Source organism: Polypterus senegalus, chromosome 8, assembly GCF_016835505.1.
Source record: "Polypterus senegalus isolate Bchr_013 chromosome 8, ASM1683550v1, whole genome shotgun sequence".
In the NCBI taxonomy this organism is placed as follows: domain Eukaryota; kingdom Metazoa; phylum Chordata; class Cladistia; order Polypteriformes; family Polypteridae; genus Polypterus; species Polypterus senegalus.
The window spans coordinates 14919704-14946661 of record NC_053161.1 but is presented as its reverse complement, the minus strand read 5'-3'; the positions used below and the strand labels follow the sequence as shown (position 1 = coordinate 14946661).

Genomic DNA, 26958 nt, shown 5'->3' with positions numbered 1-26958 from the left:
AAACGCCAAGGTGTTTTGTGCAGACGGGGTGGTTATTGGGCGCCAACGTGATCGTTAGCCGTTCGTGAACAGGTACCGTGACATCCAAATCACACCAGTGTGACAGGAGAATAAAGTATTTTCTTCAGTTTCGGCCAGTCAACTTACATGTTTTTCTTTTGGTTATCGACTGATTGTAAGACCCACGATTTATACCTTTGTGCCGCACAGCTCGGTTTGCTGAACTCCGTACTCCCAGCTGTTTGTTTTACTCAGGCGGAAGTGAGGCGAGTCTGACGAACCATATTGCCCTGCCCCCCAGACCTCGTCATTTTTATTATAAAGGATAACACAGTTTGCTACAGCAGCAAATGAACAGTTTTGGAGGATACCTGAAGTATAAAGATGCCTTTTCCTTACACTTTCAAAGACTGCAAAGTAAGTGCGTGCCGCCTTCGTTTCGGTTTCCTTTCTTTATCTGGAGACTCACCTTACAGTAGACGACACTCCACGGGGATGATTTTTGTTCAGTAAGTCCACTCCATGTAGGGCAAGCAAACCCGTCATTTAGAGAGCTCTTCCATGCAGTATGGGAAACAATACTTTAGGTGAACTACTTGAGTCTGCAACAGATGCCAGTGAAACAGGACTGAACGTATGCCATTCTGCAGTTGCTAGCGCTCCGGTCACCCGAATAAAGTATAAGTTATTAGTGACCGGCGGCTGGAGTTACGGCAACTGTGACAGAGAGTGGCTGCTATTGCGATGCCTCAATCGCCGAGTGCATATCTTGATTTCAGTAACACGAAATTGAATACGCGGGTCCAATAATGGACGGATACAGCTAATAAATAATAATACATTCCAACACAATTATTTCCATTCATCTCAAACTCGATGGCGTGATTCTGCACTAGATTAAGTGAGTTAGGATAATGGATGGATGAAAATAATTTATATGTATATCACCATCCAATGCAATTTAATGCATGTGAAGATTGATTTAACGATTTTTACAACATCGTTACGTTTTCTAATGGATGCCTATTACTTCAGCATCTGGATCAGCTCAGGAAACGACCATGGACTTTATATTCGTTCACCGCTGATACATAAGCCCAAATGAATGAATTTGACATGACTTTAACTGAGTCACGTGGATATGTTGCGTGCGGTAAGAAGTGAATCTTATTCTTTAAATGTCTGATATGCTCCTTGAACACAACAAGATTGACTTTTTCTTTCTTTCTTTCTTTCTTTCTTTCTTTCTTTCTTTCTTTCTTTCTTTCTTCATGTAGAAGTATGCTAAAGGCAAGATAAGATAAACAATTGTAGACAGACATAATGATACATTGATTTACATGGGGCGGCACGGGTTCCCTTCCCGGGTCTTCCCCTGCGTGGAGTTTGCATGTTCTCCCCGTGTTTCCTCCTGGTACTCCGGTTTCATACATACATATATGTATGTATAGCATGGGGGCAGTTGGGATAGAATACAATGCCTGGTTGGTTGTTGTCTGTATGGAGAGTGCATCTTAATTGGTGTCTGTAAATTGGTCCCAATGTATGTGAGTGTGAGCTGGTACTCCGGTTTCCTCCCACAGTCCAAACACATGCAAGTTAGGTGCATTGGCAATCCTAAATTGTCCCTGGTGTGTGCTTGGTGTGTGGGTGTGTGTGCACCCTGCGGTGGGCTGACGCCTTGCCTGCGGTTTGTTTCCTGCCATGCGCCCAGTGTTGGCTGGGATTGGCTCCAGCAGACCCCATGACCCTGTAGTTAGGATATAGTGGGTTGGATAACGGATGGATGGATGATTTACATGGCAGTTGCCATACCTCATAGCTCAATTTGCTTTTTTAAATAATTACAATATCAGTTACCATTAAAAATAATATAGATACTACTAACATGCTGCTAAAATAAAAACTAAAAATACAAATAAAAAATAAATAGAATAACATATTTCTATAACTCATTACCATTTTTTCCTATAAATAATGATAATATAGAATATTTACAGTATTGTAAGAATAGCAATGGCTATGGCTAAATGGGAATAGATAAGAAGAAAATGAACATTCTGGGAAGGAAGGAAGAGAAAACTTCAGGGTCATCTGCAGCCCAAGAATAAAAAGTATTATAAGATAATGTTGGATGTACATTTTATATATGAACTGCTGAAAAAATTAAAGGAACACTTTGAAAACACATCAGATCTCAATGGGAAAAAAGTCCTCCTGGATATCTATACTGATATGAATTGGGCAATGTGTGAAAATCAAAATGAAAAAATGAGGCGACAGTCCATTTTACCGAAATTTCATTGCAGCAACTCCAAATCATACTCTGTAGTTTGTATGGCCCCCACGTGCTTGTATGCATGCCTGACAACGTTGGGGCATGCTCCTAATGTGACAAAGGATGGTGTCCTGGGGAACATATTCTCGCCACATGACGCTGGGCATTGTTGTGCACCAGGAGGACCCCAGGACCCACTGCACCAGTATAGGGTCTGACAATGGGTCCAAGGATTAAATCCCAAAACCTAATGACAGTCAAGGTGCCGTTGTCTAGCCTGTAGAGGTCTGTGCATCCTTCCATGGATATGCCTTCCCAGACCATCACTGTCCCACCACCAAACTGGTCATGCTGAACGATGTTACAGGCAGCATAACATTCTCCACAGCTTCTCCAGACCCAACCTGCTCTCATCTGTGAAAAAGCACAGAGCACCAATGGTGGACTTGCCAATTCTGCTATTCTATGGCAAATGCCAATCAAGCTCCACGGTGCTGGGCAGTGAGCACAGGGCCCATTAGAGGACTTTGGGCCCTCATGAAGTCTGTTTCTGATTGTTTGATCAGAGACATTCACACCAGTGGCCTGCTGGAGGTCATTTTGTAGGGCTCTGGCAGTGCTCATCCTGTTCCTCCTTGCCCAAAGGAGAAGATACCGGTCCTGCTGATGGATCAAGGACCTTCTACAGCCCTGTCCAGCTCTCCTAGAGTAACTGCCTGTCTCCTGGAATCTCCTACATGCCCTTCAGACTGTGCTGGGAGACACAGCAAACCTTTAGGCAATGGCACGTATTGATGTGCCATCCTGGAGAAGTTGGACTACCTGTGCAACCTCTGTAGAGTCCAGGTATCTCCTCATGCTATCAGTAGTGACACTGACTGTAGCCAAATGTGAAACTAGTGAAAAAACAGTCAGAAAAAATGAGGAGGGAAAAATGTCAGTGACCTCCACCTGTTAAACCATTCCTGTTTTGGGGGTCATCTTATTGTTGCCCCTCTAGTGCACCTGTTGTTAATTTCATTAACACCAAAGCAACTGAAACTGATTAACAACCCCCTCTGCTACTTAACTGACCAGGTCTATATCCCAGAATTTTCATTGACTTGATGCTATACTCTGATTAAAAAGTGTTCCTTTCATTTTTTAAGCAGTATATACAGTATATATATATATATATACACATATATATATATATATATATATATACAGTAATCCCTCGCTATATCGCGCTTCGACTTTCACGGCTTCACTCTATCGCGGATTTTAAATGTAAGCATATTTAAATATATATCACGGATTTTTCGCTGGTTCCCGAATTTCTGCGGACAATGGGTCTTTTAATTTATGGTACATGCTTCCTCAGTTTGTTTGCCCTGTTGATTTCATACAAGGGACGCTATTGGCGGATGGCTTAGAAGCTACCCAATCAGAGCATGTATTACATATTAAATAAAACTCCTCAATGATATACAATATGCTTCGCGCGGTGCTTCAATGTTTGCTTTACTATGTCTCTCTCACTCTCTCTGCCTGACGGAGGGGGTGTGAGCAGAGGTGCTGTTTGCACAGAAGCTGTTTGCCTAGTGGATACCGACGCTCTTCTAAGAAATGCCGCTTTATCGCGGTGCTTCCAAAAGCACACTTATTGATTTTTTGATTGTTTGCTTTAATCTCTCTCTCTCTCTCTCTCTCTGACGTTCTCTGCGCCTGACGGAGGAGATGTGAGCAGAGGGGCTGTTTGCACAGAAGATACTGAAGCTCCTCTAAAAAATGCCGCAGCAAACTTAAAAGCACACGTATTGATTTTTTGATTGTTTGCTTTTCTTTGCGAGCTCTCTCTCTCTCTCTCTCTCTCTCTCTGAAATTATCTGCTCCTGAAGAGAAAAAGATATACAGTATTTGCATTCTTTTAATTGTGAGAAAGAACTGTCATCTCTGTCTTGTCATGGAGCTCAGTTTAAACTTTTGACTAAAGGGTGTTATTTCATGTCTAGAGGGCTCTAATAATGTTAACAGTGTGGCTTAAAATATATAAAAATAACTATACCAACATATGGTTTCTACTTCGCGGATTTTCATCTATCGCGGGGGGGGGTATACACTGCTCACAAAAATTAAAGGAACACTTTAAAGAAACACATTAGATACATCAGATCTCAATATAACGTTGGATATCTATTCAAATAACGACATGTCTTAGGAACAAAAGGATGCCAAGTCTTTTAATGGAAATAAAGGTGTTCTGCCTACAGAGGGCTCAATTGTGTAGACACCCTAAAATCAGAGTGAAATGAAGATGTGGCAGGCTAGTCCATTTTTTCAAAAACTTAATTTCTGCTACTCAAAATGCTTTTCAGTATCTTGTGTGGCCCCACGAGCTTGTATGCATGCTTGACAACGTCGGAGCATGCTCCTAATGAAACGACGGATGGTGTCTTGTGGCATTTCCTCCCAGATCTGTATGAGGGCATCCCTGAGCTGTTGTACAGTCTTAGGAGCAACCTGGCGGCGCCTAATGGACCGAAACATAATCTCCCACAGATGTTCTATTGGGTTTAAGTCAGGGGATCGTGAAGGCCATTCAATTGTTTCAATTCCTTCATCTTCCAGGTACTGCCTGCATACTCTTGCCACATGAGGCCGGGCATTGTCGTGCATTAGGAGGAAACCAGGACCTACTACACCAGCGTAGGGTCTGAAAATGGGTCCAAGGATTTCATCCTGATACCTAATGGCAGTCAAGATGCCGTTGTCTAGCCTGTAGAGGTCTGTGGGTCGCTCCATGTATATGCCTCCAAGATCATCACTGACCCACCACCAAACCAGTCATGCTAAACGATGTTACAGGCAGCATAATATTCTCCACGGCTTCTCCTGACCCTTTCACGTCTTTCACATATACTCAGGGTGAACCTGCTCTCATCTGTGAAAAGCACAGGACGCCAGTGGTGGACCTACCAATTCTGGTATTCTATGGCAAATGCCAATTGAACTCCCCGGTGCTGTGCAGTGAGCACAGAGCGCAGTAGACATTTGGGCCCTCAGGCAACCCTCATGAAGTCTGTTTCTGATTGTTTGGTCAGAGACTTTCACACCAGTGGCCTGCTGGATGTCATTTTGTAGGGCTCTGGCAGTGCTCATCCTGTTCCTCCTTGCCCAAAGGAGCAGATACTGGTCCTAGAATCTCCTCCATGCCCTTGAGACTGTGCAGGGAGACACAGCAAACCTTCTGGCAATGACACGTATTGATGTGCCATCCTGGAGAAGTTGGACTACCTGTGCAACCTCTGTAGGGTCCAGGTATCACCTTGTGCTACCAGTAGTGACACTGACTGTAGCCAAATGCAAAACTAGTGAAGAAACAGTCAGAAAAGATGAGGAGGGAAAAATGTCAGTGGCCTCCACCTGTTAAACCATTCCTGTTTTGGGGGTCATCTCATTGTTGCCCTTCTAGTGCATCTGTTGTTAATTTCATTAACACCACAGCAGCTGAAACTGATTAACAACCCCCTCTGCTACTTAACTGACCAGATTAATATCCCATAAGTTTCATTGACTTTATGCTATAATCTGATTAAAAAGTGTTTCTTTAATTCTTTTGAGCAGTATATATACATATATATACGGTTGAAATAGTTTTACTTTGAAATAATGCAAAGAGTACGCGACACGTGTTTCGCCCTAATTCTGGGCTCATCAGGCGTACACACTCACTGCAGCCACTCTCAGGGAATCGAACCTCGGACGTCAGCCACAAGCGTTACCTGGTAGGTAACCACCCATACAATCAGATTGTGATTCAGACTACGAATGCCTTGAATGTAGTTACCCCGATGTACATGCTGTCAAATAAACGAACCACACGCCATGGCCCAAGCGGGAGGCTTCGCCTCTAGCGCTGACATCTGAGGTTTGATTTCCAAGAGAGGGTGCAGTGAGTGTGTACGCCTGATGAGCGTATATGTATGTATAGCATGGTGGGGCAGTTGGGATACAATGCAATGCCTGGTTGGTTGTTGTCTGTATGGAGAGTGCATCTTAATTGGTGTCTGTAAATTGGTCCCAATGTATGTGAGTGTGAGCTTGTACATGTGTGTGTGTCCTGGTTCTTTTTTACCCCTACCTTTCACCCAGGGCTGCTGGCCTAGTCTGTAGGTTAATTCCAGATTTCTATGACTTTGTAAATGAAAAAGAACTTATGAACTTGTGTTGTATTTTGTGTTGTTTTAGGCTTGGGAGTCTGAAGGCCTTACCCTTTCTACAACCAGTAATGAAGCCTGCAAACTATATGATGCAGCACTGACCCAAGTAAGTATTTTGAAAGAAAAGATAATAATAGTGAAAACAGGCAGTTGGTGGGTTTACAATAACTCGTCTGCTAAAGAATTATTCTTTTTTAATATTGCCAGTTTCACATTAAAATAAAATGAGAGGAAAACTACCTAGAAACTAAAGGAAGATGGTCAAACAAATAAATGCAATCTGAAAGAACGAAAAGCTAAAGAAGCAAAATCCTTGTTAGGTGTTTTTTTGTTTGTGTGACTGAGACTAGATGAGACAGACCTTAAAAACACTGCAGCATGGAATGTAAAACACTAAAAGCAAAACTGAAGTAAGGAATTGAGAGGGAGAGTGGTTGCTCAGTTGTGCTGATTTGTTGCTGTAGAGACGGACTTACTGTAAGTTGTTGTGATTCATGTTCTTTACTTATAAAGAATACACATTTTTAAAGTAAATTTTCTTATTGGTTGATAATGCTTTTCTATTAACAGTAAGCTTATTGTCAAAGTTTTTTCTTTTATATAAGCACATCTACTTTTTTACCCCTTTTCACACAGTAGTACTCAAAACCACATGCTAACTTAGGAAGACAAAGTAAGAACTAAGGGGATTTTATTCATCAAAGAAGGAATGATACACCATCAAAATTAAAACGTGCAAACAAAGGATTAAATAACAAATTCCTGTATACTCTTACAGACTACTCCTCTAGGCCTAACTACCCTGTGTTGTTGCTGGACTGCTTATCTTCCTTACCAATACTCTCTTCACCACTCTGGCTTTACTTACTCCTTGCTGTTGTTTCAAGGTCAGATCAAATTGGCCACATGGCAATAAGTGACTTTTATGTACTGCCCCATCACTACTTTTAGTTAGGCATAGGAAATTACTACTGAGACGCTTAACAACCCAGATTCCTGGGCTGGTATGATTAGCACTGTACTTAGTAGTTAGATTGGCTCAGCAGTACCCTTGAAGAGATATGGCATAACATGCCAGGGTGACATATTTCCCTCTAGCAGCTTGGAGAACTCTGAACAAAGTAACAGAGTGTGACGATGTGGGTTCAGGCTCCACACTCCCTTTGATGTTTGGGAACCCTTGAACCCAACACCGTCGATAATGTAACCGAGTGAGCTAGTCAGTGGAGGCAAATAAACAATTGAGCAAGGGGTGGTATACAAAAAGTGCAATAGTGCTTTTATTAAAAATCAACAAAACAAGTGTTCATAAATAGTGCAGTTCTTCCATGTTCATTAAATAAATAATCCATAAAAAGAACGTGGAGTAAAACCAATAAATAGAAAAAACAATCCTTAAAAATCGGAGGTTAAAATCTTCTCTTGGAAGCAGTTTTAAAACCAACAACAAACAAATCCGGTGTTCTTTTTTGTATGCGTCTCACCTGCTTATCCCGTATGGGCCACGCAGCAGGCAAGACGCTCTCTACAGCTGCCCTCCTCAAACACACGCAAGACTGGAGACCTCCCGATCCCTGGCTTCGGTTTGGCTCTCATCCCAGCCTCGAGACTTGGACTCCTTGGTCTCCAGGACGCTCACACCAAGGACTGCCACTTCCAAGCCTCCCGACTTCCGCTGCCTTTCTGCGGCCTTCTGCGGCTCGTCGCTTTCACCTTGGTCACTCCCGCTACCTGCTCGCTCAGCGGGAGCGACATCAACACAAACACGTGGGTGTCGGCCTAACACCCAGCTTCCATGCAGCTGTCCACGAGCGCTCATTCGCTCGCACGTCCGCTCGCTCTTCGCGGCTCGCTCTCTCTCACCGACCTGCTTCCTCTCCTGCTCCCGGTAACCTCCGTCCTCTCCTTTCCTTTCTCCGATCGTTCTTACACTACCCCACAACCGACTCGCGCTTCTTTTTAAAACGTGAGGGGCCATCACAGCTGCAGCATTAGCCACGGGAGCAATCACGAATGTGGGCAGTTCCTCACCTGTGCACACGGTGAGAAACGCCCACATCGACGACTGCCCCGCGGCTCGCTACAACCACGCCCCCCTCACGAAGCCGCCTCGGGTGCGATGATTATTTAAAATCAATGGCCTTTTCTCCACGAGCTGTGGACCCATAACACCACACAGAGTTTCCGTACTTCAACTGGAATCCTGAATCCCCCCAATTACCAGTAGATAATGAAAATACCTTCTGTGCATAATGTACAAAGTGTTTCTACTTGTATTTCCCTCAAATCCCGTGGACTTTATATTTAACCATGACTTACAATGTTTTTCCATTTGTCCTTTATACAGGAGTTTATAATAAATATCTCCTAAAAAGGGCTGGAATGTTTTTCATGTCCAATTTCACCTGAGTTTTGCTATATATATTCACATAATCCAAAGACATTTTGATAAATATCATGGGTTTGTACACCTCTGTTTCACTTGCACTATTTCTCCTATATGCCTGAAACATGTACAAAAAAATCAGAAACCTGGACTCACTATGCAAGACTATTATTTAATGAAGAATTTATATTCAGATAAATTAAACAAATAATACATACAAGTATACCCAAAAATGCACTGAATGCATATGAATTCAATTTATTGTGATTTTAGTAAAAATGCAATTTGTGTGTTCAAACCACATATTCTTTTTCTATTTTGAAAATGGTAATCATAGCCTGTGCAGGGAAGATAAGACAGACATTACCCTCACTAGTAACAGTCTCAGCTCTTCCCATAAACTTAAAGGGAACTCAACATGTTGGAGGAGTAATACCTGTGACTGTGTAATGGCCAGGAAGGTCTGCAGAAAGTGACAGAGAGGCCTGGTCAGCCCAGTTTAGCAAGTAGCTATGGCAACCCTCACTAGGAAAAGTGGAAAGAAAAAGAAAATGATGATGATGATTGGCATTACTATTATTATAAAATAAATTATTCAAACATTCTTAAACTTTATTTGTAAAATAAAAATATATAGGTTATTTAAATTACTTCTTTTTGTACTTAAAATGTGTAGAAATGCTCCTTGAATAACATGTTTATTTAAAAAAAAACAATGCTATGTGTTTTTCATGTAGTCTGTTGCATGGTATAAGGATGAGACTGTTGGTGCACTACCAGATTGTCTGTCCAAGATGCTGAAAGAAGATCCAGACTTTGGTATGTCATGGACAAAGAATACTTATTCTTGTTTATAATTTATATAGATAGATAGATTATTAATCCCAAGGGGAAATTCACATAATCCAGCAGCAGTATACTGATACAAAAAACAATATTAAATTAAATAGTAATAAAAATGCATGTAAAAGCAGACAATAACTTTGAGTAATGTTAGCATTTACTCCCCCGGGTGGAATTGAAGAATCGCATAGTGTGGGGGAGGAACGATCTACTCAGTCTGTCAGTGGAGCAAGACAGTGACAAAAGTCTGTCACTGAAGCTACTCCTCTGCCTGGGGATGACACTGTTCAGTGGATGCAGTGGATTCTCCATGATTGACAGGAGTTTGCTTAATGCCCGTCGCTCTGCCACAGATGTTAAACTGTCCAACTTTACTCCTACAATAGAGCCTGCCTTCTTAACAAGTTTGTTCAGGCGTGAGGCATCTTTCATCTTTATGCTGCCTCCCCAGCACACCACTGCGTAGAAGAGGACACTCGCCAAAACCGTCTGGTAGAACATCTGCAGCATCTTATTGCAGATGTTGAAGGACGCCAACCTTCTAAGAAAGTATAGTCGGCTCTGACCTTTCTTACATAGAGCATCAGTATTGGCAGTCCAGTCCAATTTGTCATCCAGCTGCACTCCCAGATATTTATAGGTCTGCACCCTCTACACACAGTCACCTCTGATGATCACAGGGTCCATGAGGGGCCTGGGCCTCCTAAAATCCACCACCAGTTCCTTGGTCTTGCTGGTGTTCAGGTGTAAGTGGTTTGAGTCGCACCATTTAACAAAGTCTTTGATTAGCTTCCTGTACTCCTCCTCCTGCCCACTCCTGATGCAGCCCACAATTTCTTTAGTTTAAATAAAATTGTGCTGGATATAAGATCTGAAATGGACTGGAGCTTCATCAAAGTCTGTTAACACTGTTGCAAGTATAGACCCTGGGTCCCAGTGACCATAACAGGGAAAAGGCAGGCCTATAATATGGCAGGGGAAAAATGGTTTCAAGACACAAATCATGAATCTGGTGTTGTGCCTATCAAGATTTAATTGATAATGGTAAATTATTACTTTTCTTTGGTGAAGTCATTTACAGTTAGGTCCATAAATACTTGGACAGAGATAACCTTTTTTCTAATTTTGGTTCTGTGCATTACCACAATGAATTTTAAATGAAACAACTCAGATGCAGTTGAAGTGCAGACTTTCAGCTTTAATTCAATGCGTTGAACAAAAAGATTGCATAAAATGTGAGGCAACTAAAGCATTTTTAACACAATCTCTTCATTTCAGGGCTCAAAAGTAATTGGACAATTGACTCAAAGGCTATTTCATGGGCAGGTGTGGGCAAGTCCGTCGTTATGTCATTATCAATTAAGCAGATAAAAGGCCTGGAGTTGATTTGAGGTGTGGTGCTTGCATGTGGAAGATTTTGCTGTGAACAGACAACATGCGGTCAAAGGAGCTCTCCATGCAGGTGAAAGAAGTCATCCTTAAGCTGCGAAAACATAAAAACCCATCCGAGAAATTGCTACAATATTACGAGTGGCAAAATCTACAGTTTGGTACATCCTGAGAAAGAAAGCAAGCACTGGTGAACTCAGCAACACAAAAAGACCTGGACGTCCATGGAAGACAACAGTGGTGGATGATCGCAGAATCATTTCCATGGTGAAGAGAAACCCTTCACAACAGCCAACCAAGTGAACAACACTCTCCAGGGGATAGGCATATTGATATCCACGTCTACCATAAAGAGAAGACTGCATGAAAGTAAATACAGAGGGTGTACTGCAAGGTGCAAGCCACTCATAAGCCTCAAGAATAGAAAGGCTAGATTGGACTTTGCTAAAGAACATCTAAAAAAGCCAGCACAGTTCTGGAAAAACATTCTTTGGACAGATGAAACCAAGATCAACCTCTACCAGAATGATGGCAAGAAAAAAGTATGGAGAAGGTGTGGAACAGCTCATTATCCAAAGCATACCACATCATCTGTAAAACACGGTGGAGGCAGTGTGATGGCTTGGGTGTGCATGGCTGCCAGTGGCACTGGGACACTAGTGTTTATTGATGATGTGACACAGGACAGAAGCAGCCGAATGAATTCTGAGGTGTTCAGAGACATACTGTCTACTCAAATCCAGCTAAATGCAGTCAAATTGTCACGTGTTTCATGATACAGATGGACAATGACCCAAAACATACACCCAAAGCAACCCAGGAGTTTATTAAAGCAAAGAAGTGGAAAATTCTGGAATGGCCAAGTCAGTCACTTGATCTTAACTCAATTGAGCATGCATTTCATTTGTTGAAGACTAAACTTCAGACAGAAAGGCCCACAAACAAACAGCAACTGAAAGCCGCTGCAGTAAAGGCCTGGCAGAGCATTAAAAAGGAGGAAACCCAGCATCTGGTGATGTCCATGAGTTCAAGACTTCAGGCTGTCATTGCCAGCAAAGGGTTTTCAACCAAGTATTATAAATGAACATTTTATTTCCAGTTATTTAATTTGTCCAATTACTTTTCTGAAATAAAGGAATAAAGGAATTGTGTTAAAAAAATACTTTAGTTGCCTCACATTTTTATGCAATCTTTTTGTTCAACGCACTGAATTAAAGCTGAAAGTGTGCACTTCAACTGCATCTGAGTTGTTTCATTTAAAATTCATTGTGGTAATGTACAGAACCAAAATTAGAAAAAAGTTGCTCTGTCCAAATATTTATGGACCTAACTGTATTTGTACAATTCAGCAGGTTCAATCACTGTAAATAAAAACCATCTATACTGTATGACTTCAATTGTAAGTATTTTATATGAAAACAAATAATATAATTTGCTTACCAATGCCTCAGGTGACATTTTGTACAATATTTTTCTAGTTATGGGACATGTTCTTGCAAATGGCCTGGAGCTCATGGGAACTGCACGTTCTCCACTAAAAGATAAAAGCTTTTCTGCAACCTTTGACAACATTGTGGAACTTTCAAAAAAACAGACCATCACTGAGCGAGAGCAGCTGCATGTTTCTGCATTGGACTTTTTTGCTAAAGGGTAAGAGATTAAAGCATTCATAAAGGGTACATTCACTTTATTACCCACACTTACACATAAAGGGTCAGTTTAGTGTCTCCGTGTGTTCAGGATATAGAATGACACCCAGAGAACCCAGCGAATACCAACAGAAACATGAATGGGCTTGAATGATAGCTGCAAAGCAAACCATTGTGCCTCTATACTACCCTGTTAGACCCTTTTCTCTGGTTGATTTTATTTCAAAGGAAACAAAACCATTGTCAGATCATGGAGATAAACTGACTGGAGTATTGCTGGGAATGCATTTAGTAAAGCCCCTTAACAGACTTTCTGTTGTCTTGCATACTGCACAAAATGTGACCTAAAAAATAAACAACCTGTATTACTTGCTGTTAATGCTAGTTTTAAAATATTTCTATATTTAATAGGAAACCTTTGTTTTAAAAAAGGAGAACTTTGTTTAAATTCAGACTGCATTCCATAAAGCTTGCTGATTATTTTACTTCCACACAGATGAAATGAAAATGCTTACACTGCAAAAAAAAGATATTACTCTTGAGAAATTTTACTTCAGAACTATTAGAGTTTTTTTAATTTTATATTTTCTAAATAGACACGAAGCTTCAGCCATTTCAATATTACATTTCCTAAAAAATCAATCTATAAATTAGTATTTGTGAAACAGAAAAATGTGAATGTTAGTGCAGTGTCAGTTTACGAACTTTGCTGTAGAATGTAAATAGCCCAACAGTTGTTTATTTGAGAAAAGTAACATTTTTCTAGTTGTAACTCCATATACATCAGAGGTACAGAGTCTGGTAGGAAGGACCAGTGAATGGGGATGTCAGGGGGTTCAGTCAGTGGGCTGTTCTTTTGCTGTGAGTTTGCCTGAGGGTTAACTGACAGTCTGTGCCCACTTGCCCGCTCTGCTTTCATGTCAAGTCAAGTCAGGTTTATTGTGTACATAGTACAAAGACATTTGTAAAAATTATTTGCTCTGATTTGTGCCAATTATTATTAGTTATAATTATTAATGACTACACAAAAGCAACAAAAATAACAAAGCTATTTACAAAAAAAACACTTATGTTTGCATGGAGAAAAATACAACATGTTGCCACTCTTCTGAATCTGGACCATATATGCAGTATTGCATGAGCTGTCCTGATGCCACTATTCGTAAAAATGCAAAAACAAATTGTGACATGTGAGTCAGAAGTACTTTAGCAAAGCCAGCTTTATTCAACTTGAAACAGGAACAGCATGCTTATTTATTGTAGTGGGATCTACCACTCTCCTATACAAAGCAAACTGGCAGGGTTGGGGCCAGGTCAGTGGCCAAGTTATACTGTTCCTTGCATCGCCCATCGGCCACCGGCGCTTATAGTGCAACCATGATCAGCTCGTAGCTGTTTCTGTGGCGCTGTGTTGTGGCACTGCGGTTGCCTTGGCAACGGACAAGCAGCCCTCCACAGATGCAGAAATTATGCTTGGTGTGTCGTCCTGTTGTGGAGGGAGTTCCAAAAAAGTTCCAAAACCTTACATTCCCCTTAGCTTTGTCCACACCGGTGTGGGCCTAGTGACCAACTAAACTGGGCCCAGCCATGTGGGAGACAACATCAGCATTGGTGTGTGCAGCTTCAGGATGGTGGCGAACATCAAAAGCAAAACCCTGCAAACTAATAGACCACCAAGTGAGCCATACATTCTTTATCTTTTGTTTGTACAGCCACTGAAGCAGGACATGGTCAGTCACCAGGGTAAACCACCATCCCCAGAGGTAGTAACAGAGGCCTCCACCGCCCACTTAATTGCTAAAAGCTCCTTTTCAGTGGTCGAATAATTACGCTTCCTGGGCATCAGCTTCCTGCTGAGAAACATTCCCCCGTCATAACATTGTCAGAGCACCACTCCTTAAACCGAAAGCGCTTGCATCTGTTTGCAGAATAAAGTCCAGGTTGCGTAGAACCGGAACCAGGATAAAGGGGTTTTTAGGTCCAAGAAGGCTCTGTCACAGGCATTGGTCCAGACAACACTGCGATTCTTTCGGTCCTTTATCAAGTCAATGAAGGCAGCGGCCTGATGCGCAAAACTGAGAATTAATTTTCTGTAGTATCCCATGAACCAGAGGAAGGCACGAACTTGCCTCTTTGTTTTGGAATGTGAATACGCAAGCACCTCCCCCACCTTGTCCATTAGAGGCTTCAGCAAACCCTTCCCATGGAGTATCGCAGATAATGGGTTTCCGACATACCCAGCTTGCACTTAGGGTTAGCCATCAATCCTACCAGCCGCAAACTGTCAAGCACCGCCCCAAAGGCAAATGAGATGAAATTCCCAGTTGTTACTGAAAATGACTACATCATCAATATAGGCACCCGTGTACGCAGAATGTGGACACAGGATCTGGTCCATTATCCACTGTAAGGTCAATGGTGTACTATGGTGCCAAAAAATGGAGTGTTGTTAATTCAAACAGCCCGTCCAGATTGGCAAACGCTGTCTTCTTGCAACTGGACTCCTCCAAGCACTCTTGCCAATATCCCTTGAGGTCTAGGGTGGAAATATGCGAGGCCTGCCCAAGCTTCTCCAACAGCTCATCCACACGCTGCATCAGGTGTTCATCAAACTTGGAAATCTTATTCAAATGCCTAAAATCAATACAGAACTGAACCACTTTGAGACAAGTACAATTGGGCTCTGCTACTCGCTTTTGCTTGGACAAATCATACCTAACTGAAGCATCTGCTGCACTTCTTTGTGCATCACCTTCCTTGTTGCCTCTGGCAGGCGATACAGGGGCACCTGTACAATAACTCCAGGTGGAGTTATGATCTTGTGTTCCACGCTTGTTGTCAGGCCAGGCGCGGCCAAAAAGACATCTGAGTTCCTCTTGATCAGCGATAGCAATTCTGGCTTCTGAGGGTCAGTTAAATTCTCACCAATAGTGACTTCCATTTAAGGGGCTGCTGCAGACTTAACCACGACCTCACGTGATCACGTGGTTCATGCTACTCCTTCAGCTGTTTAATATGCAAACCTGTACAGGCTTTCACTGCCCTGGAATCCTCACTTTATAATTCTTGAGGGACTTATGCTCTTCTATGACCACTTGAACCCAACCACTCAACCCAAAATGTATATGGATCCAATGGAATCAACACCAGCAACCGTCCCCCTTCTTACACTCTCAAAGTTTACTTGTCTTGTCATAGTCACATTTCTGCACCCTCTGCGCATGCTGAAGATGTTCCACTGCAATAGAGGACAGTCTAGAAATCTGTTCCTGCAGCAACACAACTTGATTGACAAACCTGCCCCCTCGAGATGTTGCATGATTCCCTGTCCACTCTTCTCGAAAAATGTCTAACACACCGTGTGGTCGGCGGCTAAAGAGTAGCTCAAAAGGGCTCAACCTGGTAGATGCTTGGGGGGACTCTTGAACAGCAAACAGGAGGAAGGGCTCTACTGTATCCTACGAGGTTGGTTCAACATGGGCGACTCGTTGAATCATCTGTTTTAGGGTTTTATTAAATTGTTAAGTCAGGCCATTCGTCTGCAGATGATAAACTGTGGAGTGTAACTGCTTAATTGCAAAACTTTCGCATAGCTGCTTCATTATGCGAGACTTAAAGGGTGTGCCCTGATCAATCAAAATCTTGCAACTAATACTAGTACACATGAACATTTCTGAGAGTGCTTTTGGAATAGTCCGGTTGTCCGCCCACCACAGCACTACTTCTTCTGGGTATCTTGTGGCATAATCGACTAACACAAGCATATACTGAAAGCCAGTTTTACTCCTGGAAAGCGGGCCAACATTATTTAATCCCACCCTCTCAATGAGGACATCTAAAATAGGCATCTTTACAAGGGGTGCCCTGGCGGGTCTGTGAGCAGAAACTATTTGACAGTCGGGACAGGCCTTACAGAATTGCTCCACATCCCGGCCCATATTCACTCAATAAAAGCGTTTCAAAATGCATTCCCTTTTCTTTTCTGCACCGAAGTGTCCCCCCAAAATGTGACTATGAGCAATTTTTAAAACTTTATCCCTATGCTGACTTGCCACCATGAGCTGCTCGATACGCCCATGCAATCAGAAATCACCTGATACAGGAAACCGTATTTAATTAAAAAAAGTGGTGTTTTAAATTTTGGGTCCTCTCTCTCCAGATAGTAAGAGTCATTTGTGACGTGGGCATGTTTGAATGTGAAATCCAAGGTGTTATCAGCTCGTTGCTAGCAAGAAAACTACATCTGAATGGCAGTCGCTGCTTCCTCTGGGTCCAATGCAACATCACTCTCACCTCACACTGCTATTTTGCTTTCATTAGGGTAAGTATTAGGTGTCCGGTCTGCGGAGGCTGTTGGTGCAAGTGATGGTGTGGAAAAATCTGCCAGCTGTCGGGGGTCTTCACTTGAGGATTCATCCCCCACTTCACTGAAAACTCTGGTTCAATTTCAAACCTGGTTCCATGAGTGACATAGTCTGCGGCGAGCCCTTCTCTATCCACTACAGGGGGAGGCACTCTGCAGGTGGCTAAGACCCGTGGGAAGATGGCATTCCTTTTCCCTTTTAAGAGTGATCAGAGTGAGGTGTCTGATACGTTTGTCCAAACCTTAAAGTTCTTCCCTTTAAATTTCAGAAGTAATGTAGTCTCGTATGTTTTAATGTCCCCGTGTGGAGTGGATGTACACTTGCTTTGTGGTCTTTTAAAGGATAAGCCAGAGTGAGTCATGGCGGACCACGCAGAGGTCACTACCAGAGTCCAACAGTGCCGAGACTTCCCACCCGGCCAATGTAATAGAGATCTTAAAATTGTCCTCCTTTAACATCTTGGGGGAAACTTAAGAGCCACATACCTGGTCCAGACCGATGGTCATGGTTTTGTGCAGATTAGAGGTGGCACTCCCAAGCCAGATGTCCTGGTTGATCACAGTGAAAGCAGCTGCGTTCAGTCTACACTGTGGTGCTCCCACAATGGCGTCTTCCACCTGTGGCGCCAGTGACCGTAGAAGTCTATTCTGGCTGGATCGAAGTCGGGGTCAAGCCTGGGTAGCCCTGTTGTTTCCAGGTGGCTTGTGTGCCCTCCAGTCTGCAGGTCAGGTCTAGCAACAAGTGGACGTTGTTCCGTAGCATTTCATCACAAAGGCTATCGTCTATTCCTGACAGAACTGTATCAATAGCGAGCCTCTCTACAATGCGCTTGAAAGTGTCTCTGTGATTAAAACTTTGAATCAGGTCCACTAACTCCTGGATCTTTCCTTGTATAGGGCGGTCCAGATTAATATGCCTCAGACGAAACTGGCACCCCTTGCCCACCGGGCTCGTAGCTGTGCGGAGGAGGATCTGTTGTTTTAAGTTTAAGTCATAATCATCAAGCTTATTGGGAGGGAGGGCCGCTTCAGTTAAAAACGGGGCCATGATAGCCGACCAGGCTCTCCTGTCCCAGCATATCAATGTTGCTATGTGCTCGAAGCAGAATAGAAAACCGTCCGATGGAGCCATCTTCACCAGCACATTCCTTGGGGGCGCGAAGACAGGAGTGACCACAGGAGCCTCATTTTGCACCGCTGCTTTCGAGATATTATATGCCCCTTGGGGTTCCCTTTGCACAAGATCCCACTCCTGGTACATATGATGCACAAGTCTCTGTCTTGTACCCCAAAAACGAGGCTGAGTCTCAGTACTTTAGCAAAACCAGCTTTATTCAACTTGAAACAGGAACAGCAGGGTTATTTATTGTAGCGGGATATACCGCTCTCCTATACACAGGCACAACAAACGGGCAGGATCGGGGCCTGGTCAGTGGCCAAGTTATACTGTTCCCTCCATTTATAATGTTCCACTGATTAATTTCATGTTTCAAATGTACCTGAGAAAGACGTTTCAGCTTGTATATTTGTATATTTTCCACTTTTACTTATTCAACAGCCTTTCCTCGTGGCAAAACAGATCCCTAATACAAGCTATTGAAATTCCAGCAGAATTGCACACACACGTGCACTGCAGGGACCTGGTTATCACATCAGTGGCTTGTATGAACTTGTGCCACTCCAACTTACAACTTCTGCTGCTTTAACTTAACAGTTAAGCAAGTCCTCAAACGTGCCTGAATGTTACACCATGCATTCATTTACATTTGTACTTTTATACAACTATCACTTTACTCTGTACACATGACATTAATGAACCTGTAAAGACCTTCTAATAATGCTAAATGGTCAGACACTCAGATTACTGTAAAGGGAATTGCATTACCTCCAGGTCATTAAGTTTTTTAATGAAAGGAGTGAAAACAAAAAATAATCAAGACTGAATGTTTTGTGTACATATATTAGCCTAGTACCTGTTGAAATGCCTTGGAACAAGGTGAGGGGTGGTGCACTGAAAATTCCAGTGGAGTGATGACGGAAAGAGAAAACTGAGATTTATGATTTTACAGTTTTTTTAACTTACTGTTTAATTAACTGCAAAGTTTCAATGGATAAACCTTAATGGAGGTAATGCATACATCAGGAGGATAATTTAAGAAAAGAGCATTTTCCAAATATGTATAGGGCTCCATGCTCAACACCCTTTAAACTGGACATTTCCATTGTATTGTTTAAGATGGTTACTTTTCAGTGCATTTACCTTTACCCTGTAAATAAGGTAGCTGCTATTGCTGATGTATTGAATTCTCCCTAGAATGTCCTTCCCCATTCAAATTCATAATAAAATTATAATCATCTATCATTCTTGACTAGTAGCTCTGATATTGCCCATTTTTCCAGTTTGCATTTCAGTGTTAAGAACTCAGTAAGGATTTGATGATGGTCTTTTAGGTTCACATTAACATCTTAATTTGATCATATTTTACCTAGCATTCTTATGCTGGCATTACAAAATATGTATTTAATACATCCTTCTAATAACCAAAAGTAGAGATTTTAAACAAATATCCTATAAATAAGATGATATTCTAATAATATCTCTTATAATATCTGCTGGAACTCCATATCACTCCTTAAAGGTTAATTTCTAATATCTATCGGGCTGAGTTTTCAGATTGTTGAGCAGAGTGGACTATATCCTTAATACTGTAAATATTTAGTGTAGAAACTAGTTGCAGCAGGTGATTGGGAAGTGCAGGGACTAACCATATGTTGCTTTAATTGCATTGTTTAATGTCACAGGTCATTCCCAAAGGCATGCAGTATATGGGAGAAGATTCTTTTGGATTATCCAACTGACCTTATGGCTCTTAGGTTTGCTTATGTGGCTTATTTTTGCATGGGATACCAACCTCAGTTGAGGGATTGTGTGGCCAGGGTTCTTCCCCATTGGGGTCCTCATTCACCACTTTATGGGTAAGTATGGTGATCTGGGTAAGAAATATATAATAGCAGATGACATTGTAGCACATTTTCTAATTATCAACTTAAAATGGGATCTTCATACCATATTGCAGTTAAAATTGTAATTTTATCCTGATTCTTTAACTTTTCTAATTGTGGACGTTTTCTGTTAATCACAGATACTCTGTCTAGAAAGCCTCACAGTTTTATACATGCTTTAAAGTATAATAGCTGTTAAATGATGCATATTATTATAAGTTAACCTGAATTGTTCTGGAATTTAAAATGGTGTTATGCTAAATGAATATTGACCTCATATGAGTATTATCTATGAGTTGGAAGGTAACAAAAGTAAGATTTGTTGGACTATCAAGAACTATAGGATGATTTGATATCACACTTCAATCTATTAGATTTGTAAAATGCAACAAAAGATGCAGATGTGAATTTAAAAATCCAACTCAATTTTAAGAATTTATTTAATTTTAGCTTATTGTACCGTGTATACAATTTTGATATTGTACTACAAGTATTATTGAAATAAGTACACGTATCAATAAGTGTATGTACTTAAACACTGTGCAAATATATTCAATATGAAGTCGAAATCATCTATATGCAGTAATACTGCGCAAGATGATGCTGATTGAGCCTATTAGTATATTACATGTACTTAATATTCCTCACTGGTCTATGAAATCATGTGCTGCATTATTTGTTACTTCATAACTACCCACAATGCAATGCAACTTTTCCATAATACATTTATATTATAGCCTATTTGCTGCAAGTGTTTGGTTGTTTATTCTTTTTAAACCTTATTCATCTATCTTTCCTAAATGTCATTAATTTAACAGATATTTAAAAGGCATGCATGGGTTTGGACTGGTGGAAACAAATTTTTATGACAGAGCAGAAAAGGAGGCTAAAGAGGTAAAGCATTCTGACTATATAGGAAAAAGATTTGTATTTTTAAAAATAGTGCTATGCACAGCTTTTTCTGTGTTTTATGCTTATAAGTGTTTTCATGTAAAATGTTGTAATTACTGCAAGAAAAAAGTAACCCTCTGCCTCCTTATGTACATGCTTCCATACAAAGTGTGGCATTCATCAACATAAAAGTTTATTGAAAATGTTTGCTGATCTATTATTACCTTCCAACCATTTTCTGAACCTGTTTTCTCAATTAAAGGACCACAGAGAACCAGGCACAATGCAACAACCACCCCTGCTGGGAAGCCAGTCCTTACTAGAGCACACTTACACCCACTTATACTGGGCCAGATAAGAGTCATCAATTAACCTTGCATATGTTTCAAACGAGTGTAAGAGAAAACCAAAAAACACATCGAAAAGCAGAACAAACACTGGAAGAACATGCAAACTCTGCACAGACTTTAGTCAGTCTAAGATTCAAAACTAGCTCTCTGGGAAAGTGGTCCCAAAGAAGATAATTCTTTTTTCCTTTCATTTTTAACGCTGTCCACATTCGGAAATGCAATATATTTCTACATGAGCACATTTCATACACTACTCATGACAAGATCTCTTTGAAGGACCTATTTAATGGAGAATCTATATATATAAAAGCCAAATACCACTGAGTCACTCATGACGAAATCACCCAAACCATGAGGACTTGGGACTTGAAATTTGGAATGTAGGTTACCCATGCCCATAGGTGTTCGCTATTCTGCCATGGATCCCATTTTTCCCAGATTTTTTTTTTGATTAAGAGCCACAGACATTGACCATAACTAAAATTACAGAGAAATGCAGATAAGCAGATTTCATGTGTAGCCAACAAGGACACTGTTCATGGAATATCACCGGTATTATTAATCCTTTTTAATTACAGCTGGAGTTTTAAAGTCCTACTCTCAAAACTGTAATTTTAAGACAAGCAGGAATCAATTGATCGTAATCAAGAAAGCTAATAACACAACATGATTAGTAAAGTAATGAAATGTCAGCAACCAAAAAATAAAAAAAAAACAAATTTAAAAAGCCCCAAAAAGATGAAAAAATAGTGTCCAGAAATAATAAAATAGATCATGTTAAACTTTTGGGTGGCACGGTGGCGCAGTGGTAGTGCTACTGCCTCGCAGTTAGGAGACCCGCGTCGCTTCCTTGGTCCTCCCAGCGTGGAGTTTGCATGTTCTCCCCATGTCTTATTTCCTCCGGGTACTTCGGTTTCCTCCCACAGTCCAAAGACATGCAGTATAGGTGCATTGGCGATTCTAAATTGTCCTTGGTGTGTAGGTGTGTGTGTGTCCTGCAGTGGGTTGGTGCCCTGCCCGGGATTGGTTCCTGCCTTGCGCCCTGTGTTGGCTGGGATTGGCTCCAGCAGACCCCCGTGACCCTGTGTTCGGATTCAATGGGTTGGAAAATGGATGGATGGATGTTAAACTTTTACGAACGCCTTGCTCTTGGAAAGATTTTGTCAAGATGTCCGTTTTTTGTGAGGAACAATTACTCTTCTAAACTTTCTCCTTATGCCCTGTACTGTAGTTCAACGTAATCTCAGTGCCTGAGAAATGGCATTGAAACACTTTACAGACTGATAGACATCAACAGGTGTTTTTCTCTAGGTTTACAGGTAGTTCTGCTTGTGACGCAAAGTTCTAATGGTAAGGGCCAATAATATTCAAATTCATTTTAGATAGGCCTGGCCTAAACAACGCATCACAGTTGTTGATCCAAATAATATCTTTAATTGAGCTGAAGTCACGAGACAGGGTCTTAATGATAGGAAAAGTGAAACTTAATTTATTGAAATGAACATATTAGTTAATTGTTCTTATTTTGTTTCATTAAGTCATACAGAATACACTCTTAACACAATCATAAAATCTTTACAGCAGAGTTCTTAGGATCAAAGCTTTTTTTAATGCTATCATTGTCATGACTGTATTCCTTTTATATGAATAAAATTTGAAATTATGTATCTGCGTTACTTGACAGGCCTTGGCTCTAAACCCCGGTGATGCCTGGTCTGTACATTGCATGGCTCATGTCCATGAAATGAGATCTGATATTGACAAAGGTATCAAGTTTATGGAGGAGACTGAGAGTAACTGGAAGGTACACCTAATTTCCTCTGTTTAAGTATTTAATTTAATGAGCGAGTGTGTCATTTTCATTATCAAATTAAAACTATGCTTTCCAATTTCTAATTTTTGCATTGGTGGAGTACATCTGTTATTCATGTATGTAAGTTATATAAAAAAGCATGTACTGTATGTAAAACTTGCAATATGAGTTGATCTTATTAATTAGTTTTTTAATGAAAAGGTTAGTGAACTCTTCAATTTGCTTATCATCTGTAATTACAGGCAACATTTATTTAAATTAAACCAGCACCTAATAAATGGGTAAAAATATAATAATAAAAATTACTTGTACAGTTGTGCCTTGTCAATGGCAATGTATTTTGTGGTTATTCAATCACTTTGTACAAAAATAAACTCCTAGTTTTTGACAAAAAATATAAAACACTTGCATTTATTTAGAAGCTGCTGTGGAAAATACAAAACATCAAGCAAGAATAGGAAAAACAAATATTCTTAATTTATTTTAGTCTGCTTGTGTAATTTCGTCCATATTGATTATTCCTCCTGGTTTCGCGTCTAACATTTTTGTTACTGATACATCATATACTGTGGCAGCATTTCAGACCAAACATTTCCTTGCTTTCAACATACTAAATAGCTTATATGTTTTATTTGACTTTGTAATGATGGCTCACATTCCTGAGCGGAACTAAGGGGACCTGAGAATGTTATTATATGTGAAGATGTTGCAAAACATCCAGTCATGCCATGTAAGGATAAATAAATTAAAGGCTACATGGAGGATTGAAACATGAAGCAACTGATATTAATAAAAATATATGCAGACAACACAGAATTTAAATTGTCAAAAGTTTGTCAATCAGCCCAATTATATACAAGTAATGCATGGCTTAAGAAAAAAAATTCAATGATAGAAAGAGTTCAAGATGATGAGTCAAGTAAAGGATATGGATGCATTGTATAAAATTCCTATACAAGCAATGTAACTGTCAAGCATGTGTGCTCATAATAACAAAATAAATGAGTTAGCAGCAAGAGTGGGACATGAGAGAGACTTTTAAATAGCAGCGTATTATTTTTATAGAAGTCTGGTTTATAGAGTGAATAACACAACTATCAGAACAGACAGAGTAGAACTGAACTCAAATAAATCAGAGGTCACAAATGGAAGACACAGTATTATAGTTATGAGTAGAAGTGTACTTAATTATGAAATATAATTCCTTTAATGTTTATGTGCTAACTAGCTGTGCCACCTTGCTTCTCCTGAGAAAAAAACAATGAGCCTCAGTTATAGTGAAGTCAGTTAATCAGATGTATCAGAAGTACTATATAACTAGGTACTTTTTTGTATACAACTTTTATAGTTTTTTGTTTGGGGCTAATTTTATTACTGTACTTCACTGGAGCATGCTATATACAATTGTCCATGAGTCAAACATTCCTGACGTAAATCAATTTCTGCTTTTCTTAGTCCCTGACTTTGAGTTTCTAGCATGGAACATAGAAAATATAAATGATTTCATTTGGAAATACAGATTAGAAAGCATTTTTTAATGCCTTTAGTAGTGCAAAGGATCTGAAACAACATATTTAGCGCTATGAAGGGCCTGTAAAAAATAAAAAAGGTCTCTTAATGAGAACAATACTGTATTTGTTAATGTTTACATGGATGTAGTAAGGAAATAAGATGAAAGAATAAGAGTTATTATTATTAAACTTTAAGTACAGAATGAGAAGGGAGATTTAGGAGGTAATTCCTAAAAGGCTTAGGATGAAGAAAGAACATAACAATCTTTCAGTATAAATAATACATTTGCTGATATTCTGAACTGGTTTCATTGTAAATTTTATAAACAGAATGTGATAGTATGCAACACTCTCAGAATAGTTATGTTGTGATTATTAAAATTAAGGTTCCTGTCAGGCCAACAAAAAACATGCAGAAGAAAGAATGAGACCCTTTCATTTTTTGTGGTGCTGAGTTTGTGTCCCACAGTCCAAAGACATGCAGGTTAGGTGGATTGGCGATTCTAAATTGTGTTTGGTGTGTGGGTGTGTGTGTGTGCGCCCTGTGGTGGGTTGGCACCCTGCCCAGGATTGGTTCCTGCCTTGGCCCTGTGTTGGCTGGGATTGGCTCCAGCAGACCCCCGTGACCCTGTGTTCGGATTCAGCGGGTTGGAAAATTGATGGATATATGCTGTACTACATTTATGAAAGTTACTCATTGTCACTTTTGCATGACTATACACCAGTTGTGTTTTCTTCAGTCTTGGAGAAGTTATTAACATGAACCTTGATTTCTTCTATGGGTAACTTTTTCTATATATTTCTGCTTGCTCATAAGCATAAAATAGTGTGCTGAAGACATAATCCATCATTTTTATTTAATATGAAATAAAATGCATGCATTTACAACTATTCATATTAGGTGCCAAGGTATTATATATAGCATTTTCATATAATGGGAGTACTGTATATGTTTTGTTTAAAAAGACAAATTTTTTTGTTTAAAAATTCTGCATGTTTATGGTGTTTTTATTTTCTCAAAGAAAGACTTACTCTCACTCACAGATTCATTTAGTTAAAGGCATTTTGTCAAAGCTACTTCTTTTAAATTTAGTCAGTCATTAAGGTTCCTTTCTTTTGTCGGTATCCTGTTTATATGAATGAGATGGAAATTCACAACACAACATTTAAGCGATTGAAGCATATAAAGTCTATGCCTTTAGTTGGTCTGCTATAAAAAGTAAGTCTTAAGGGGAAATAAATGTATTTATTTATCTCGCTATCAACTTACTGATCTGTAGTGATGCCTTTTGGTGATAATTGCTATTTACCTACTTGCTCCTGTTACATCAAGCAGTTACAGTCAATGGCCAATCTGTGAAAGTGATGAAGTATTTTTAATATATGGTCACTTTTCTGACTTTCAGCATAATAGAAAATACTTTGTTTATTTTCCAAAGGTTATGCACCAAAGATATTTTCAAATCCTTTCATACATCCATTTACAGAAACATAAGACATTTAAAGCCATCTTTTTTTTGTAAATTGATTGTCATGAAGTTGTGATAACAGTATTTTAAGATGTTATAAATGAGCTTCCCTAATTCACAAATGATGTGAAGTTCACAAACAACTATATTATGCAAACTATCTTATATAGTACCTCTCAATATCAAACTATTGAAAGTTAAACTGCAGATGTGCTACTTCTCTTAAAGAGGTTTATTAGACATATTTCTGCTTAATTGTATAATTTACCTACTTTTTTTTTTACAGAACTGTGATGTAATCGCTTGTCACAATTACTGGCATTGGGCACTGTACTTAATTGATAAGGTACAGTATGTTACATATTAAATAAGTCTTCTAAGATGGTTAAGTAATAGTATTTAACTACTTTATACCCAAAATAGAGGACATTTCCAGGAAGTTCAGGAAACAGCTAATTCTGTTGGAAGATTACTGGGTGGTAGAGTCTATGCAAGGCAGTCCCAGGCACAAAATAGTGTCCAGCACTGAAGCAGAGCATACATTTAAATACAGTCTTATTTATCATGGCACTGGAAAGTGGTCACATGTTATATGTTGTTTAGGTATGCAAGTAAAAATTTTACTTGAAGTGTTGCTACCAGCACAGCACACTACAGTGCAGAAAATCACACTGGCCATCACAGAGCTGTAGAAGATACGAAGAATGTCAATACCCACATTAAAGGAATGTCCTCTCCTAAGGAAAAAAGCCTGTTCTGCCCTTTCTTACAGAGTTCCTCTGTGTTAGGAGATTAGTCCAGCCTGTCATTG

At 40.1% G+C, this 26958-nt stretch overlaps 1 protein-coding gene across 1 annotated transcript in view; it reads left to right on the top strand.

Moving 5' to 3' along the window:
* The first annotated feature begins 293 nt into the window (after positions 1-293).
* The window catches only part of LOC120533805 (tetratricopeptide repeat protein 38-like), a 47937-nt gene continuing 21272 nt past the window's right edge, over positions 294-26958 (top strand). Inside the window, exons 1-8 of the mRNA XM_039760778.1 lie at positions 294-417; positions 6509-6586; positions 9604-9685; positions 12577-12748; positions 19913-20086; positions 20932-21007; positions 23039-23158; positions 26434-26493. Coding sequence (XP_039616712.1) covers positions 385-417; positions 6509-6586; positions 9604-9685; positions 12577-12748; positions 19913-20086; positions 20932-21007; positions 23039-23158; positions 26434-26493 — 795 coding nt within the window. The 5' untranslated portion in view covers positions 294-384. The remainder of the gene's footprint in view (positions 418-6508; positions 6587-9603; positions 9686-12576; positions 12749-19912; positions 20087-20931; positions 21008-23038; positions 23159-26433; positions 26494-26958) is intronic.